This window comes from Labrus bergylta, chromosome 24 (genome assembly GCF_963930695.1).
Source record: "Labrus bergylta chromosome 24, fLabBer1.1, whole genome shotgun sequence".
Taxonomy (NCBI): domain Eukaryota; kingdom Metazoa; phylum Chordata; class Actinopteri; order Labriformes; family Labridae; genus Labrus; species Labrus bergylta.
In genome coordinates, this window is record NC_089218.1 from 553315 (window position 1) to 569925 (window position 16611).

At 44.6% G+C, this 16611-nt stretch overlaps 2 protein-coding genes across 2 annotated transcripts; one reads left to right on the forward strand and one right to left on the reverse strand.

Annotated features, from left to right (window-relative positions):
* Positions 1-231: 231 nt before the first annotated feature.
* Positions 232-5805, forward strand: LOC110004139 (eukaryotic translation initiation factor 5B). The gene is made up of 14 exons (XM_065951885.1): positions 232-379; positions 500-610; positions 803-870; positions 1045-1186; positions 1269-1400; positions 1963-2145; positions 2225-2386; positions 2473-2604; positions 3050-3181; positions 3281-3357; positions 3451-3615; positions 3708-3846; positions 4273-4434; positions 4994-5805. The coding sequence occupies exons 2-14, from the start codon at positions 599-601 to the stop codon at positions 5099-5101; spliced, it is 1614 nt and encodes a 537-aa protein (XP_065807957.1). The 5' UTR covers positions 232-379; positions 500-598; the 3' UTR covers positions 5102-5805.
* A 2143-nt stretch (positions 5806-7948) lies between these two features.
* bco1l (beta-carotene oxygenase 1, like) lies at positions 7949-16047 on the reverse strand. Its single transcript, XM_020659695.3, has 11 exons — positions 15834-16047; positions 14559-14687; positions 14340-14469; positions 12044-12191; positions 11809-11956; positions 10555-10775; positions 10215-10481; positions 10027-10132; positions 9856-9950; positions 9599-9710; positions 7949-9486 (listed from the first exon to the last, which is right to left on the reverse strand). Exons 1-11 carry the CDS (start codon positions 15904-15906, stop codon positions 9338-9340), a joined length of 1578 nt encoding a protein of 525 aa, XP_020515351.2. The 5' UTR covers positions 15907-16047; the 3' UTR covers positions 7949-9337.
* Between the last annotated feature and the right edge of the window lie 564 nt (positions 16048-16611).

Genomic DNA, 16611 nt, shown 5'->3' on the forward strand with positions numbered 1-16611 from the left:
GTTAGAGGTGAGAGAGGAGGAGGTTAGAGGTGAGAGAGGAGGAGGTGAGAGAGGAGGAGTGAGATAAGAAGTATAAAGGAGGGAGGGAAGCAGGAAGAGAGAGAGAGGTAGGAAGGCCTCTGTAGACCGCCCTGTAGACCGCCCTGTGAGGCGTTACAGGGAGAGAGAGGGAGAGACAAACGAGGAGAAGGTTTACAGAAATAGGGGAGGAGTGGGAGCTCACCTCTTTTTTTTCTCCCGTCTCTGACTGAACGTCTTTGTGTTTCCATAGAAACGCAGGGCAGAGAACATAAAAAACACAGATGTGGACACTCTGAGATCTCCGGTGGTCTGTGTGCTCGGACACGTCGACACGGGAAAAACAAAGATCCTCGACAAGGTAACTTTACTGATGTTTATCAAATCTGTTATATAAAGCTTACCAACTGACTCTCTCTCTGTGTGTGTGTGTTTGTGTGTGTGTGTCTGTGTCTCTGTCTCTGTCTCTGTCTCTGTGTAGCTGAGACACACTCATGTTCAGGACGGTGAGGCTGGAGGAATCACTCAGCAGATCGGAGCCACAAACGTACCCAAAGAGACGATCGAGGATCAGACGAAGATGGTTAAAAATGTATGACAGACCCACACACACTCAGACACACGCACGCTCAGACACACACACGCTCAGACACACACACTCAGACCCACACACACGCTCAGACACACACACACGCTCAGACACACACACGCTCAGACACACACATGTATTGTGTTTATGTTGGAGGGTTGGACTGCTCGTAATAATCAAAATACTGATTTGCAGTTTGAAAAGGAAAACCTGAGGATCCCCGGCATGCTGATCATCGACACACCAGGTCACGAGTCCTTCAGGTAACACACACACACACACACACACACACACACACACACACACACACACACACACACACACACACACACACACACACACACACACACACACACACACACACAGAATGGCTCCATCCACTTCCTGTATACAGTCGTTGGTTTATTCTGGTCCTCAGCTGCCGTCTTCTTCTTCAGTAATCTGAGGAACAGAGGCAGCTCTCTGTGCGACATCGCCATCCTGGTGGTCGACATCATGCACGGTCTGGAGCCTCAGACCATCGAGTCCATCAACCTGCTAAAGGAGAAGAAGTGTCCCTTTATCGTTGCCCTCAACAAGGTCGGTCCCTCCTCTCTCCCGGGGCACGTCTTCGTCTTCTTCTTCTCTTGTTTTCTGACCGTGTTGATGTTTCTGTCGTCAGATCGACCGTCTGTATGACTGGAAGAAGAGTCCGGAGACCGACGTCGTGGCCACGCTGAAGAAGCAGAAGAAGAACACCAAGGACGAGTTCGACGAGAGAGCAAAGGCGGTCATTGTGGAGTTCGCTCAGCAGGTACATCATTACATCATCACTTATTAACCAATCACAGCAGCTCTCTCTCATGTTGTATCATCTTCAAAGAAAAACTTTGTTAGCTGAATGATAAGATAAGATAATCCTTTATTTATCCCACAATGGGGAAATTTACAGTGTTACAGCAGCCAAGAGCAAAGATTGTAAACAGAAAGTGAACACAGTACAATTTAAATATAAAAATTAAGAATGTACAAAAAATAGATTTAAAAAAATAAAAATAAAATACAAAATGTTGATAGATGTTATTAATCAATATAAATAAAAAATAGTGGATCCAGCATTGAGCCCTGAGGAACCCCACTAATCGTGTTTATCCCATGTTAACTTAATTATGTTATTAAAACGTTATTAATCAATATAAATAAAAAATAGTGGATCCAGCGTGGAGCCCTGAGGAACCCCACTAATCGTGTTTATCCCATGTTAGCTTAATTATGTTATTAAAATGTTATTAATCAATATAAATAAAAAATAGTGGATCCAGCATGGAGCCCTGAGGAACCCCACTAATCGTGTTTTAACATTCATCCTTCCTCAGGGTCTGAACGCCGCCCTGTTCTACGAGAACAAAGACCCCCGGACGTTCGTCTCGTTGGTTCCGACCTCGGCCCACAGCGGCGACGGCATGGGAAACCTCATCGCCCTATTGGTCGAGCTCACGCAGACCATGTTAGCACGCCGGCTAGCACACTGTGACGAGCTGCGAGCTCAGGTCATGGAGGTAAGATTTTAGTTTTGTAGTTTGTATTCCCGCTCCTCAGTCTGGGTAGATAAACCTGATCGGTCGTGTGTGCGTCCAGGTGAAAGCGCTCCCCGGGATGGGAACCACGATAGACGTCATCCTCATTAACGGCACCCTGCGGGAGGGAGAGACCATCATCGTCCCGGGGGTGGAGGGACCAATTGTGACGCAGATCAGAGGTCTGCTGCTGCCTCCTCCTCTGAAGGAGCTCAGAGTGAAGGTAAACAACAAACAAACAAACAATCTGAAACATGTTCTGAACGGTAAAGTTCAAAAACAAAGACGAGAATCTGTTGATGTTTGCAGAGTCAGTACGAGAAGCACAAGGAGGTGTCGACGTCTCAGGGGGTCAAGATTCTGGGGAAAGACCTGGAGAAGACGCTGGCGGGGCTCCCTCTGCTGGTGGCCCACCAGGATGACGAGATCCCCGTTCTGAGGGTAACACACACACACACACACACACAGAGTGTGTGTGTGAGACCCCCAGTTGACTGACAGTCCTGGTTCTTGAGACCCCCAGTTGACTGACAGTCCTGGTTCTTGAGACCCCCAGTTGACTGACAGTCCTGGTTTAAGAGACCCCCAGTTGACTGACAGTCCTGGTTTAAGAGACCCCCAGTTGACTGACAGTCCTGGTTCTTGAGACCCCCAGTTGACTGACAGTCCTGGTTTAAGAGACCCCCAGTTGACTGACAGTCCTGGTTTAAGAGACCCCCAGTTGACTGACAGTCCTGGTTCTTGAGACCCCCAGTTGACTGACAGTCCTGGTTCTGGAGACCCCCAGTTGACTGACAGTCCTGGTTCTTGAGACCCCCGGTTGACTGACAGTCCTGGTTCTGGAGACCCCCAGTTGACTGACAGTCCTGGTTTATGTGTTTTTCAGGATGAACTGATACGAGAGCTCAAACAGACTCTGAGCTGCATCAAGTTGGAGGAGAAAGGCGTTTACGTCCAGGCGTCCACGCTGGGATCCCTGGAGGCTCTGCTCGAGTTCCTCCGCACATCTAAAGTCCCTGTGAGTGCCTGTTTGGACTTTTATTTTGAAAATCAACAGGAAGCAGGCGCAAAAACCAACGGTTGACCTCTCTCTGTCTTTGTGGGGTTTTTTTTTCAGTACGCAGGTATTAACATCGGCCCGGTTCACAAGAAGGACGTCATGAAGGCGTCTGCGATGTTGGAACACGACCCTCAGTACGTCTCGTTCAGATCTAAATGACCTCTGACCTTTGACCTCAGTTCTTTGAGGCTCGTTAACGACGTGTTTGTTTTTTAATTTGTTTGCAGGTACGCAGTGATTTTAGCGTTTGACGTGAAGGTGGAGAGAGAGAGTCAGGAGATGGCCGACAGTCTGGGAGTTCGGATCTTCTGGGCTGAGATCATCTACCATCTGTTCGACGCATTCACCAAATACAGAGAGGACTACAAGAAGGCCAAACAGGACGAGTATAAGTACGAGTGACCTTCCTGCGGACGCCACGTTTCTGTCCGTTTTATCAGGAAGTGGGTAAAAAATTCAACTGTTTCTTCTTCTGTGTTTTCAGACATATAGCCGTGTTCCCCGCCAAGCTGCGAGTTCTTCCTCAGTTCATCTTCAACTCCAGAGATCCCATCGTGATGGGCGTGTCGGTCGAGGCCGGCGTCCTGCGGCAAGGAACGCCACTCTGCGTCCCCAGTAAAGGGGTGAGACACCATCACAACACACCGTTTGTGTTTCCCCTCTGAGACTTCTTAAAAAGACAGTGACGTCAGACTCCTTCTGGGTTTGTTGTTCTGAGCTCTGTGGTCACACTGAGGGGGCGGAGCTTCCTCCAGCTTGTTTCTCTCAGAGGCTCAAACATGTTTCCTCTTTCACCTGAACTCCGCCCTCTCTAACTGTTCGCTAAGCTGCCACGTAGGGGAAGAGTGTTGGCCCCGCCCACTCAGGGATGCTGTTTGTAGGTGCGTTAAAACAGAGTGGCGTTGGAAGAGAGAGACTTGATCGCAGCTGTCCCATCTGGTGAAACATGGCGAGGAAGGCGGGGGAAGTGTGTGAGCTCGAAAGAGAGCGTTTTTTAAAATCTGAAAGTTGCTCAGTAAGCCTTTAACTTTCTTTTGTTTTTGTTTCAGTTCGTGGACATCGGCATCGTCACCAGCATCGAGATGAATCATAAATCCGTCGACAGCGCCAAAAAAGGCCAGGAGATCTGCATCAAGATCGAGCCCATTCCCGGAGAATCGCCCAAAATGTACGGCCGACATTTTGAAGCCACCGACATCATCGTCACCAAGGTAAGGACACGCCCAAAGGACACGCCCACAGGTGAAGTGAAGACTTCAGAAGATGAGGAGAAACAGCCTCTGTTCTAAATACTGACATGCAAGACTCCTCCCACTTATTTAGTTAGTGTGTAGGCCGTTTGGAGATTTTCCCTTCATGACATCACAAAGGGCAGTAGCCCCTCCCCCAGGTGGGTGACACTCCCACAGCTAGGTGTTTGTTCTGCCCTCTGAGTCTGCCTTCTCACCATAAACAATAGGACATGGAGCGAGAAAGCACCGAGACACCCAAGCCCTTCCAGAGAGGGGGCGTGGTCAGACACAGCTCATTTACATATTTAAAGGTACAGACACAGAAACAGCCTGTTCTGAGCAGGGCTGAAATAGAGGGGTTTATAGACATGATCAAATACAGGATCAGAGTGGATTTAGAACAAGAAACTTCACACACATGTTTTGAGGAGCTCTGACACTTATTTACATGGAAGAAGAGGAGGAGAATATGTGACCTTTCAGCTTTAATTGAGATGTTTTTGTCTTTAGCTTCACGCTGTGTGTTTGTGTGTTTCAGATCACGCGGGCGTCCATCGACGCTCTGAAGAACTGGTTCAGAGACGAGATGTCCAAACCTGACTGGCAACTCATCATGGAGCTGAAGAAGACCTTCGAGATCATCTGAGGGACCAGAAACACACACACGGATTACACACACACACACACACACACACACACACACACACACACACACACACACACACACACACACACACACTTCTTCCCTCAGATAGCATCATGAGGAAGAAAATGAAATGGGAAAAAAATCAACCTAAAAAAAAAATGTGTTTTTCTGTGAGAAACGAACTGTTTTTTCCACTGTTGTAAACAGTGATAGTTTAGAGCACACACACACACACACACAGACGCAAACACACTCATATACACACACACACACTCATACGGACACTCAGTATTCCAACGTGCCTGTTCTATTGCATCAACGTTGTGTTACTTTCTTCTTCTCTGCTCTCTGATTTGTGGCTGCTGATTTGCGTCACAGGCTCCGCCCCCTTTCCTCCCCAGACTGACGAGCTTAACGAAGTCGACAGGTATTCAGTCACACCAGGTGCATTGTGGGATTGTACTGCACAGAAACAGAGCTGAAGGAGGAATATATTTTCTTTTCATAAAACCACCAAATCATTGAGACGGCGCCGGCGATGAGGTCGACTTTAAAGACTTTAACGAGCTGACTCAGCGTTGCGGTTTGTCGGCCATGTTGGACGGCGCAGGGTGGAGGTTTAAACGAGGAGGTGACCTCTGGAAGATTTTAAACTGTTTTTGCTGCAACTGCTGATGTAATAAATTCCCATGATTCTGACGAAACGTGCAGGCTGATGATGTCGTCTTTAAACACCTGAAGGTTTTAACACGTTTGTCACTCAGGTCACCATGTGGTGGACTCTGAAGCTTCAGTGTTTATCCAGCTCTGCATGGGTCTGTAAACCTTTCTGTGTTCTAACCTCTCTCCATTTTTCAAAAGCATCTCCAATATTGATCCTAGTTTGAGCACGTTTCTGCTCGTGGAGCGTATTAGAAAACTGCACTACATTACTCGTCCACTGGGTGGCGCCAGAATCCACACAAACATTTTCACAGCTGCTGTGAATTTGATATTCATTGTTTGGATGCTTTTTGGTGAAATATTTAATGATGAGTTGTTTATTGTTTTACAATCCTAATTTATAATTTATCTACTCCAGAAAAAAAAATGATTTAGTGCAAAATATTTTACAAAAAATGTGTTAAAACATCAAATTAATTTAAAAGTTCAAAAAATTGTATTTCTGTTCTGAAAATAGGCTTTGAAGTCAGCTTCATTCCGACCTTGGCTTCTGATTGGCCCTTACATGTCAGGTGATCTCAGGTACAGCTTCTGATTAATCAACAGGTCAAAAAACAAAGATGGCAACGTTCACATTAGCTGAGTAAGCTAACAACAGAAATTAAAATGTTTCCCTGAACTTTAAACATAAAATCATCCGGGATCAGAATTATTCCCGGATAGTGACTGAATAAACTCTGAGCTCCTCAGCGGGACAGAAAACGTGAAAGAGACTCAGAGACTCGGAGTTTATCACCACAGAGCCGACACAGTAAGTTCTGTTTTTATCTGTTTTATTTGTTTTTATTTGTTTTTATTTGTTTTTATTTGTTTTTATTTGTCTGTTCTTTCGGGTTCAGAGACTTTGTGGATTCAAAACTTATTTTAAATCACTGTATAGTCGTGTTGTGAGCTTAAATTCAGCTCGTGTTTTAAATAAAGAACAACACTTGAACACAACCTTAAAGTTCATCCCAGAGTCTAACGCAGGGGTGTCCAAAGTGCGGCCCGAGGGTCATTTGCGGCCCTTGAGGGGATTTTTTTGCGGCCCGTGACTTCAAATGAAGAATCAGAAGATTTTGATTAAGATTGGCACATTATCTTCTTCTTTTTCATGTTAACAAGCGCTGAACAATATTCCTAAAATAGAAAATGTTCAGTAACATGTATGTTGTTGTTTTTTTAAATCTACAGCTTTTACTATTTTCCACATTTTTTTGTAAACTATGAAAAAAAGCGTATGCACAGTTTTTTCAAACAAGCAGACTGTTGTTTAACCATTTAATGACCTGAGCTAAATGCAGAAAGCTTTTCTAAAAACATGAACCACGTTACAGGATCTGAGAAGAAAACAAATAAAGTAGAACACAGAAATCAAAATATTTGATTTCTTTTATTAAAGGGTTTCTTTAGTGAGCCTTTTGATTCTGATCTACAAAGCTTTACTATTTTTAAAACTATATTTTAAAAAACAAAACCTGTGGCCCGCAAGCGATTCTAACACGACTATTTTGGAGTTTGGACACCACTGCTGTAACATCTTTATATCTCTAAATAAATGCCTTTAATCTTCGTGTTGGCTGCTATTTGTGAAAAGTGAAGATGTACTTTTGAAAGCTTTAGTTAAATATAAAGAAGACAATCTTTGGAGGCTTCATAAGCTCCATAAACATCTGATCAGAAATGGATTATTAACACAGAGTCTGTCGTAGTTTCCTGAACTTTCCAAACTAATGATGGGTAAAGGCATTTATAAATCACCACAAAACAAATCAAATCTGTAGCAAAAACATTTGTAGTTTTACTCAATATGTTCGTCCATGGTGAGCACAGAAACAACAAGAGTTTGTGTGTTTTAATTATTGAGTGTTTCAAGTCATTTAAAGCAAAAAAGGATTAAAAAATAATAATAATTTGTACACATGTATTTAATTCAAACAAACAGAAAATCTCAAATTTTGAATGAAGAGGAGCAGAAAGAAGACTAATCTTATAATATCTGCCCCACTTTCACAAAACATTAATTAAAACAAAACGAAACACTTCGTTCAAAAACAATTAAAATTAAATTAAATTGGCTGCAGGCAAACACAGCCACTGGCAGCCCCCTTGTTAGTCCTCCTTACCAATTCATTATACACAAAGTATATCACAATACATTTTTATTATAGTATCACGAAACAAAACAGTATCTCACTGACATATTTCCACATATTTATTCAACTAACTGGCTTTAATTTTTCTTTTAAATATCATGTTTGATTTTGATTCTTTAGTTTCTCTGTTGAGATTCCTTTCACAGTAAAACATCGTTCACTCAATTTGGTTCTGAATCTCAGTTTATTAAAGATCTCTGTTCCTTTTAAATTATAACGGCTTTCCCTTTTTTCAAATCTGTTTTGGATGTTTTTTGGCAACGTTTTCTGATTTGCTTTAAACATAACTTGTAGAATACTGTAATCAACTAATTCATGAAATTTCAACAACTTTAACTGAATGAAGAGCGGGTTTGATGGATCTCTATACCGACTTCTACTGATGATTCTTATGGATCTTTTTTGCAAAATGAAAGTTGAATGGGTGAATTCATTATCTTCTGCTTATCCAGGGCCGGGTCGCGGTTCCAGGTTCAAGGTTGAACCCGACTGGGCCCCATGGAGGAAAACCCAGCCACCAGGCTCCCCCCGAGGTCTGGCTCCCCCCGAGGTCTGGCTCCCCCCGAGGTCTGGCTCCAGAGAGGTGCACCGGTCTCCCACTTCTGGGTGAGGTGTCTGCGTTCCCCTCGTGCCACTTCATGTAGGAACAGAGTTTGAAACAAACTGTAAATATAATGTTATGAAGCCTGAGTGATACCACCCATCTGTTCCTGCAGGGGACCTGGAGTCCCAGAGCTGGCAGTGTTTAATTAATTATTAAAAAGCTGACTGATTCTTGACAAAAAACATGAAAAGTGCTTCATAAATAACATATTTTTTATTAACAACAAACAAAATGGGTTTTTTATGTGGTGTCAGGTTCAATCTTTGGGGTTCATCCTCTCAGGATCAAGGAGGAAGATTTCAACCAAAACTTATTCAAATAAGTCTGTAAGTGCATACAAATAGAAAACTTGAAAGGTCCAATAAGATGTGTAGAGAGTGAGATGATAAATGTATCTTACTCTCTGATCATTAAGGAAACATGCTATGTTGAAGTGCTGGCTTCTCTGACAACAATGCAGCAGCCAGTATGTCCTCCTTCTAACTTTAGATTCTGCTCCTGAATGCTCTGGATTTGTTTGGACCAGAGAAGGTAGGCGCTTTTAAGACACCCCAACTGACCCATGCAGAGCTGGATAAACACTGAAGCTTCAGAGTCCACCACATGGTGACCTGCATGAGCAGCGACTCTAGAGAGGAGGAGGAGGGGGGGGGGGGGGGGTTAGAGACAGCTCTCGATGATGTTTTCAATTTGGACTGTGGTACCCATTTTAAAAGATACAAAGTTACACTGCTTCTTTTAGAGAGTAATTTGAGTTCTTCTCATAAGGTTTTTTTAGCCGGGGATGAAATATCCGTGCAGGTCCATGTGGACGCTGGCGGGGATGGAGGCTCTGGCAATCTCCTCCATGGTTTTGGCGTTGAGCACGAGCATGAACGGAGAGATCTTTGGATCTGGAGAGATGACGGACGTTAAAATCACCCCTGCAAGAAGAGAACAAAAAACAGGGAGGACGTTATCCTTCACAGCAGGACGGGTTCCTGTCTCTGAGCTGTGAGGCTAAACTTAGCGATGAAGTTGTTGCAGCGAGCTCACCATCGTCCTCCTCAACGGCTCCAGGAGACGCCACAAACACAGGCTCTGAAGGGAAGCAGTTCTCCTGCTGCCACAGAGTGTGTGTCCTGGTGAAGATGTCAAACTTGGCGATCTGTGAAAACCAAAGATTTAATTCCTCTGCTTGCGCTAGATGTACATTTGAACCATCACTGCAGTCAGCAGGATCCTCTACACTTCATGTTCCACTACCAATGACAGCTGGAGCAGATTTAAAGATCATGTCTGATGTTTCTAACCTTGTTGGGATGAGGAGAAAACTCCACCCTGGAGCCGTAGAAGTATCTGTAACTCTTGGTGTTGAACTTATAGTTGATCCCGGGCAGCTCGAGACCTGAGGAGGATTCAGAGACTTCAGGTCAGGAAGAGTAAACACAGTTTGAATCAAACATTCAGTGGAGATAATTCACCTTCAAACAGAGTGTCAGGCTGGCAGTAGACGGAGCCGTTGTCCTGAACCACTGCCTTAGCCGTCGTGTCCTTCAGAGTCACCAAGTTTGTTCTTCTGGGAGAATCCTGGAAAAACCACATAAACCAAAACTCTTCAGATGGAGTTTTAAATAAAGGAAGTTGGAGTCTGTTGGTTGAACCCGCTTACCTGCTGGACGTTGAGCGGCAGCACGAACCTCTTGCAGATTGGCGGGCTGAATTTCTTGTTACCCTCGACGAAGTTCTCGGCAGACTGCCTCATGTTCTGGATGTAGAACATGTCGTACAGGTTACTGTCCTTGTAGGTGATCAGGTCAAACACAACGTGACCGTCGTCTTCGTACGCGTTGATGTGGTGGAAAACCACAAAGGCGTCGCCATAGAAACGAGTGGACACGGCCTTTCCTGTCTTTCTGTTGACGACGTGGAATAAGGTCTGGGAAGGAGAGAAACGACCGTCACGGCATCGATCTCATTTTCCTCACGAGAGTGAGCGCAGGGGAACGTACCGTGTCGTTCTTGTCGTATTTGAGGCAGCTCCCCCAGTTGACCCCTCTGAAGTACGCGGTGGCCAGTCTCGGGATGTCCAGTTTGAAGGGCTGCTCCACGAACACGATGTAGTTTTCAGTCATCCCGAAGCTGTGGAAGTAGCTGGGGAAGAGAGTGGAACGAAACGGAATCGAAGCGACCTGCTGGACTTTCCTCAGCGCTGGCTTGTTCTGCTCTTTATCTGAAACAAAAATGGATTCCATTGTTATCATCAGATCTTAAATTTTTGTGACGCCTTTTAGTTCCGTACTGGGCAAATAAAATATTTCAGAGGCTATTTGAAGAATTGCAATGAGAATTGGTGAAAATGTGGATACATCCCTCAGACTTTTCACTTAGCGCCACCTAGGTCAACATTTTTATTCATCCCATACTTTAGTTTACAACAAATTACAATTCTACAATTCAGTTAGCAGACTCTTTTATCCAAAGCGACGTACATCAGAGAGTAAGAACAACACAAGCAAGGATCTAGAAAAAAGGGAACAATGTGAGTAAGAGCAAACGATCAGCTTTGAGTCTGATTGGACACACAGGTGCTGACAGGAAGTGACCAGAGGCAAAGCACAACATTGAGGGCAGTTCTTGAGAGCTCTAATCAGTATAGAAACCATCTTATAAGTCGTCGTTATCAAACAAAAACCATCGTCATTACCATCATCATCATCAATAATATGGAGACCATCATCATTAAGTTAGTAGGTATTCATGAAAGAGCTGGGTCTTTAGCTTTTTCTTAAAGGTGCAGAGGGCAAATTACCTCCAAATATTAAGACATTTTCATTAGCAAAAGTTATACTTTCTGTTTAGTGCTCGTTATTAGAGTGCAAATATGCTAATACTGAACATGCTTATAGAAAACCTGTTTCACGTCATGTTAGCATGATCATTGTGAGCATGTTAACAAGCATTGTTTATTCCTAATCCTTTATCTCCTTTTCTTGAGATACTGTAAATATGATAAGCTCTGATAAAGATAACGGATATAATTTGTTGCTCTGCCAAATCTTTTACCGTTATCAGGTCAGTTTGACGCAGCATGATTCTGATAGCAGCATCATAAATCAATTACAGACTACACTGTAAAAGACTTGAAGTCACTTTATTGGCTCCCTGTAGTCGGCTAAGCGCCTCGTTTAATTGGCTGGTGTTATCACTGATGGTGCGCTCTTCATTCTTTGGTGTTTCTGAAGGGTTTGGCTGTGTCCATGTACCTGAAGCATCAGCTGGCACCTTGAAGATGACGTACTTTGGCCGACCGAAGCCCATGATGGCGGTCCCCATGTTGTAGGTGTTGCCCTCGTCGTCGTAGTGAGGGTGGGCCGTGGCAAGGTTTAAGGCGATGTGGTTCCTGTAGTTAATCTGGAGTTTGGAAGTGGAAGTGATGAGTTTGTATATTCATAAGGTATCGATTAACTCTTTTGGCTTTGAGGATGGAGATGGACTTACCCTGCCAACGGTTTCCAGAGTAGCAGGATCGATCTGGTTCATGTAGTTGACCTCAGAGGAGGCGTAGTAGTCCTGGCCGTAGCGGATGATGTTAATCAAGTTGTTGTCAGTGAAGTCAGGGATGACATTGGAGAGGTGTGTGAACGCCCTGGTGAGCAGAAAGAGTATTCTAAGTCTATAAAGACGTCAAGATAACCATCTCTTCCCCTCCTTGATGGACTCAAACCATCTCTTCACCCCCTTGATGGACTCAAACCATCTCTTCACCCCCTTGATGGACTAAAACCATCTCTTCACCCCCTTGATGGACTCAAACCATCTCTTCACCCCCTTGATGGACTAAAACCATCTCTTCACCGCCTTGATGGACTCAAACCATCTCTTCACCCCCTTGATGGACTAAAACCATCTCTTCACCGCCTTGATGGACTCAAACCATCTCTTCACCCCCTTGATGGACTAAAACCATCTCTTCACCTCCTTGATGGACTCAAACCATCTCTTCACCTCCTTGATGGACTCAAACCATCTCTTCACCCCCTTGATGGACTAAAACCATCTCTTCACCTCCTTGATGGACTCAAACCATCTCTTCACCCCCTTGATGGACTAAAACCATCTCTTCACCTCCTTGATGGACTCAAACCATCTCTTCACCTCCTTGATGGACTAAAACCATCTCTTCACCCCCTTGATGGACTAAAACCATCTCTTCACCCCCCTTGATGGACTCAAACCATCTCTTCACCTCCTTGATGGACTAAAACCATCTCTTCACCCCCTTGATGGACTCAAACCATCTCTTCACCTCCTTGATGGACTAAAACCATCTCTTCACCCCCTTGATGGACTCAAACCATCTCTTCACCTCCTTGATGGACTAAAACCATCTCTTCACCCCCTTGATGGACTCAAACCATCTCTTCACCTCCTTGATGGACTAAAACCATCTCTTCACCCCCTTGATGGACTCAAACCATCTCTTCACCCCCTTGATGGACTCAAACCATCCCTTGATGGACTCAAACCATCTCTTCACCCCCTTGATGGACTCAAACCATCTCTTCACCCCCTTGATGGACTAAAACCATCTCTTCACCCCCTTGATGGACTCAAACCATCTCTTCACCCCCTTGATGGACTAAAACCATCTCTTCACCGCCTTGATGGACTCAAACCATCTCTTCACCCCCTTGATGGACTAAAACCATCTCTTCACCTCCTTGATGGACTCAAACCATCTCTTCACCTCCTTGATGGACTCAAACCATCTCTTCACCCCCTTGATGGACTAAAACCATCTCTTCACCTCCTTGATGGACTCAAACCATCTCTTCACCCCCTTGATGGACTAAAACCATCTCTTCACCTCCTTGATGGACTCAAACCATCTCTTCACCTCCTTGATGGACTAAAACCATCTCTTCACCCCCTTGATGGACTAAAACCATCTCTTCACCCCCCTTGATGGACTCAAACCATCTCTTCACCTCCTTGATGGACTAAAACCATCTCTTCACCCCCTTGATGGACTCAAACCATCTCTTCACCTCCTTGATGGACTAAAACCATCTCTTCACCCCCTTGATGGACTCAAACCATCTCTTCACCTCCTTGATGGACTAAAACCATCTCTTCACCCCCTTGATGGACTCAAACCATCTCTTCACCTCCTTGATGGACTAAAACCATCTCTTCACCCCCTTGATGGACTCAAACCATCTCTTCACCTCCTTGATGGACTAAAACCATCTCTTCACCCCCTTGATGGACTCAAACCATCTCTTCACCCCCTTGATGGACTCAAACCATCCCTTGATGGACTCAAACCATCTCTTCACCCCCTTGATGGACTCAAACCATCTCTTCACCCCCTTGATGGACTAAAACCATCTCTTCACCCCCTTGATGGACTCAAACCATCTCTTCACCCCCTTGATGGACTCAAACCATCCCTTGATGGACTCAAACCATCTCTTCACCCCCTTGATGGACTCAAATCATCTCTTCACTGCCTTGATGGACTCAAACCATCTCTTCACTGCCTTGATGGACTCAAACCATCTCTTCACCCCCTTGATGGACTCAAACCATCTCTTCACCCCCTTGATGGACTCAAACCATCTCTTCACCCCCTTGATGGACTCAAACCATCTCTTCACCCCCTTGATGGACTGTAAGTTTTCCTAGATTGACTCCTTTGCTTCTCTTGGTGTCTTCGTTGATGGTCTTAATTCAGCTCAGCTTGTCCTTCTCAGACTGAATCTGATCTCTCCACGCTCTGGGGGGACTGTACCTGGAAAATATGTTCTTGCAGGGATCTGGGTAGATCATCGTTCCAAACTCGGAGACGACAATCCTGTCTGCCGTCACGTTCCTCTTGTACGTGTTGCTCTTCAGAAACTTACTTCTGTAAGTCACCTCACCTGAAACCACATCAGACTTTAACTTTAAACAGAGACAGTGACTTTGATAGTTTTGTGAATTATACTGTTGTCATGGTGACGTCTCTCACCGTTAATGAAGGTGAAGCTGTGGATAAGTGACAAGCCGTCAAACCAGTGGTTATACTCAGAGTTTCCCACAGAGAACAGCCCGGGCCCGTTCCTCAGCAGAGTGCCCTGCAGCCATGATGGGATGGAGCCTGCAGGTTAAAGGTCAAATGATGGACTGTAAATATGAATGGACGAAGCCTGAGTGACGTCAGCCATCTGTTCCTGCAGGGAATGACCAAAGGAAGCGCACAGGTGCCGACAGGAAGTGACCAAAGGAAGCGCACAGGTGCTGACAGGAAGTGACCAAAGGAAGAGCACAGGTGCTGACAGGAAGTGACCAGAGACAGAGCACAGGTGCTGACAGGAAGTGACCAGAGACGGAGCACAGGTGCTGACAGGAAGTGATCAGAGACAGAGCACAGGTGCTGACAGGAAGTGACCAGAGGCAGGTGCTACAGCTGTTCTTTAGAGTTCCATTCAGCATCAAAACCATCGTTACTATCGTCATCATCGTCATTATTCGGAGGTGTTCATGAAGAGCTTCAGCTTTATTAACACTCGGTTAGAGTTACATAAAAAGCTGCTGATTATTTTCTGATTTTTTTCGGCACAGTAACTGAGAAGGTTACAAAATATTTTACACATTCAAAATATCTTACAGTTGGCAGTGTGGTGGTGTTATTGCAATGTGGCGGTGATCTGTTGTGCATAATAAAAGATAAAACAGGCAGTAGGTCCGAGTCAACGATCATCAAGCTGCACCTCAGGCTTCTCTTCACATTTGCATAAATAACTAACTTTGCTAAAGCCGGGTGGAACTTCACGAGGCTCTGTAACTCCAAAGGGTTCTTCCTGGCAGGTGGGGGGTGAGGTGAAGCCCCAGGCTCTCGAGGGGAGTCAGTCCTCTGTCAGTTCAGGGGGGCAATAAATCTATTTGAATAAATCACAATAAACATAACGACCTGTCGGACGATATTTAGGAAAGAAGAAATGATGAATTAATTCTTATTAAAATGTATTGTTAGAGCTTTACCATCAGGTGTTTTCAAGAGTTTTCCACCCTATGAAGAATCTCGAAATAGAGCGAGATGCGTGACAGAGGCAGGGCGCTGGACGGTTAAAAACACAAACCTGTTTATCTTTAATTTCTTTGAGTGTTATGAACAAACTGTTGAAACATTCTGGAAAAGTTTGCAGTGCATCTGATCCAAAATCAATAAATAAACACACCATTCAAACTTTAAAACCGGCAGATTGATCAATAATTAAAAACTGTAAATCAAAGTGAACCTCACCTTCCACCTGAGCTTTCACCGGCTCTGGAGTTTCAGATCCGTTTTTACCAAAGACCTGAAACAACGACGACATGGTTCTCTCAGAGCCACACACTGAACACACACTGAACACACACTGAACACACACTGAACACACACCCACAGCAGCCGGTCTTAAGTAGTCTCTGTCGCTCTACGTGTTGATCTTCACGAGTCACAAACATAAAGTTGAAGCAGTGAAAGTCTTTGGATCATATAACTTGAGTGGACTTTACTCGTCTTTGGAGTGAAAAGGAGCGTGTGGTGGGACAGACTGCGGACCTCTGATCTCTTCTCATGATCACAGAGATCAGCTGTAAGTGGGCCAACGTCGACCAGATAACAGCTGAAGGGATAAACGCTCGTCAGCAGCTCTAACTGATCCCTGAAGTATCTCTGTTTCTTTAAAAATCTCCACTTCATGACGCCTCAGTTTGAGTTTAAACCTCGATGTTTTCTGCGTTCATTTATCGTCTGTCTGCGCTCTGAATTTAAAGTTCAACATGTTGAAATGTGTTGCTGAAAGGATCCTTTGACACAAATCTAATCAGAGAAGTCTCTTCACTATCTGTGAAGAGACGATAACTGTTGGGACAAACATCAGCTTATCATCATTCAAACTGAGATAATCCTCCACTGTTTCCCCAACAGACGGTTTGATTAACACCTAATGTGTCCAGCTTCCTACCCATCATTTATCTCCTACCTTTAGTGTGTGTGTGTGTGTGTGTGTGTGTGTGTGTGTGTGTGTGTGTGTGTG

Excerpts from the sequence above, each read along its gene's own strand:
- LOC110004139 (XM_065951885.1), top strand. Across the intron at positions 3,847-4,272 it reads TCTGCGTCCCCAGTAAAGGG|TTCGTGGACATCGGCATCGT; the intron begins GTGAGACACCAT and ends TTTTTGTTTCAG. Across the intron at positions 4,435-4,993 it reads CCGACATCATCGTCACCAAG|ATCACGCGGGCGTCCATCGA; the intron begins GTAAGGACACGC and ends TGTGTGTTTCAG.
- bco1l (XM_020659695.3), bottom strand. The coding sequence starts at position 15,906 with ATGTCGTCGTTGTTTCAGGTCTTTGGTAAAAACGGATCTGAAACTCCA. Across the intron at positions 14,470-14,558 it reads CAGCTTCACCTTCATTAACG|GTGAGGTGACTTACAGAAGT; the intron begins GTGAGAGACGTC and ends ATGTGGTTTCAG. Across the intron at positions 10,133-10,214 it reads TGCCGCTCAACGTCCAGCAG|GATTCTCCCAGAAGAACAAA; the intron begins GTAAGCGGGTTC and ends TGGTTTTTCCAG.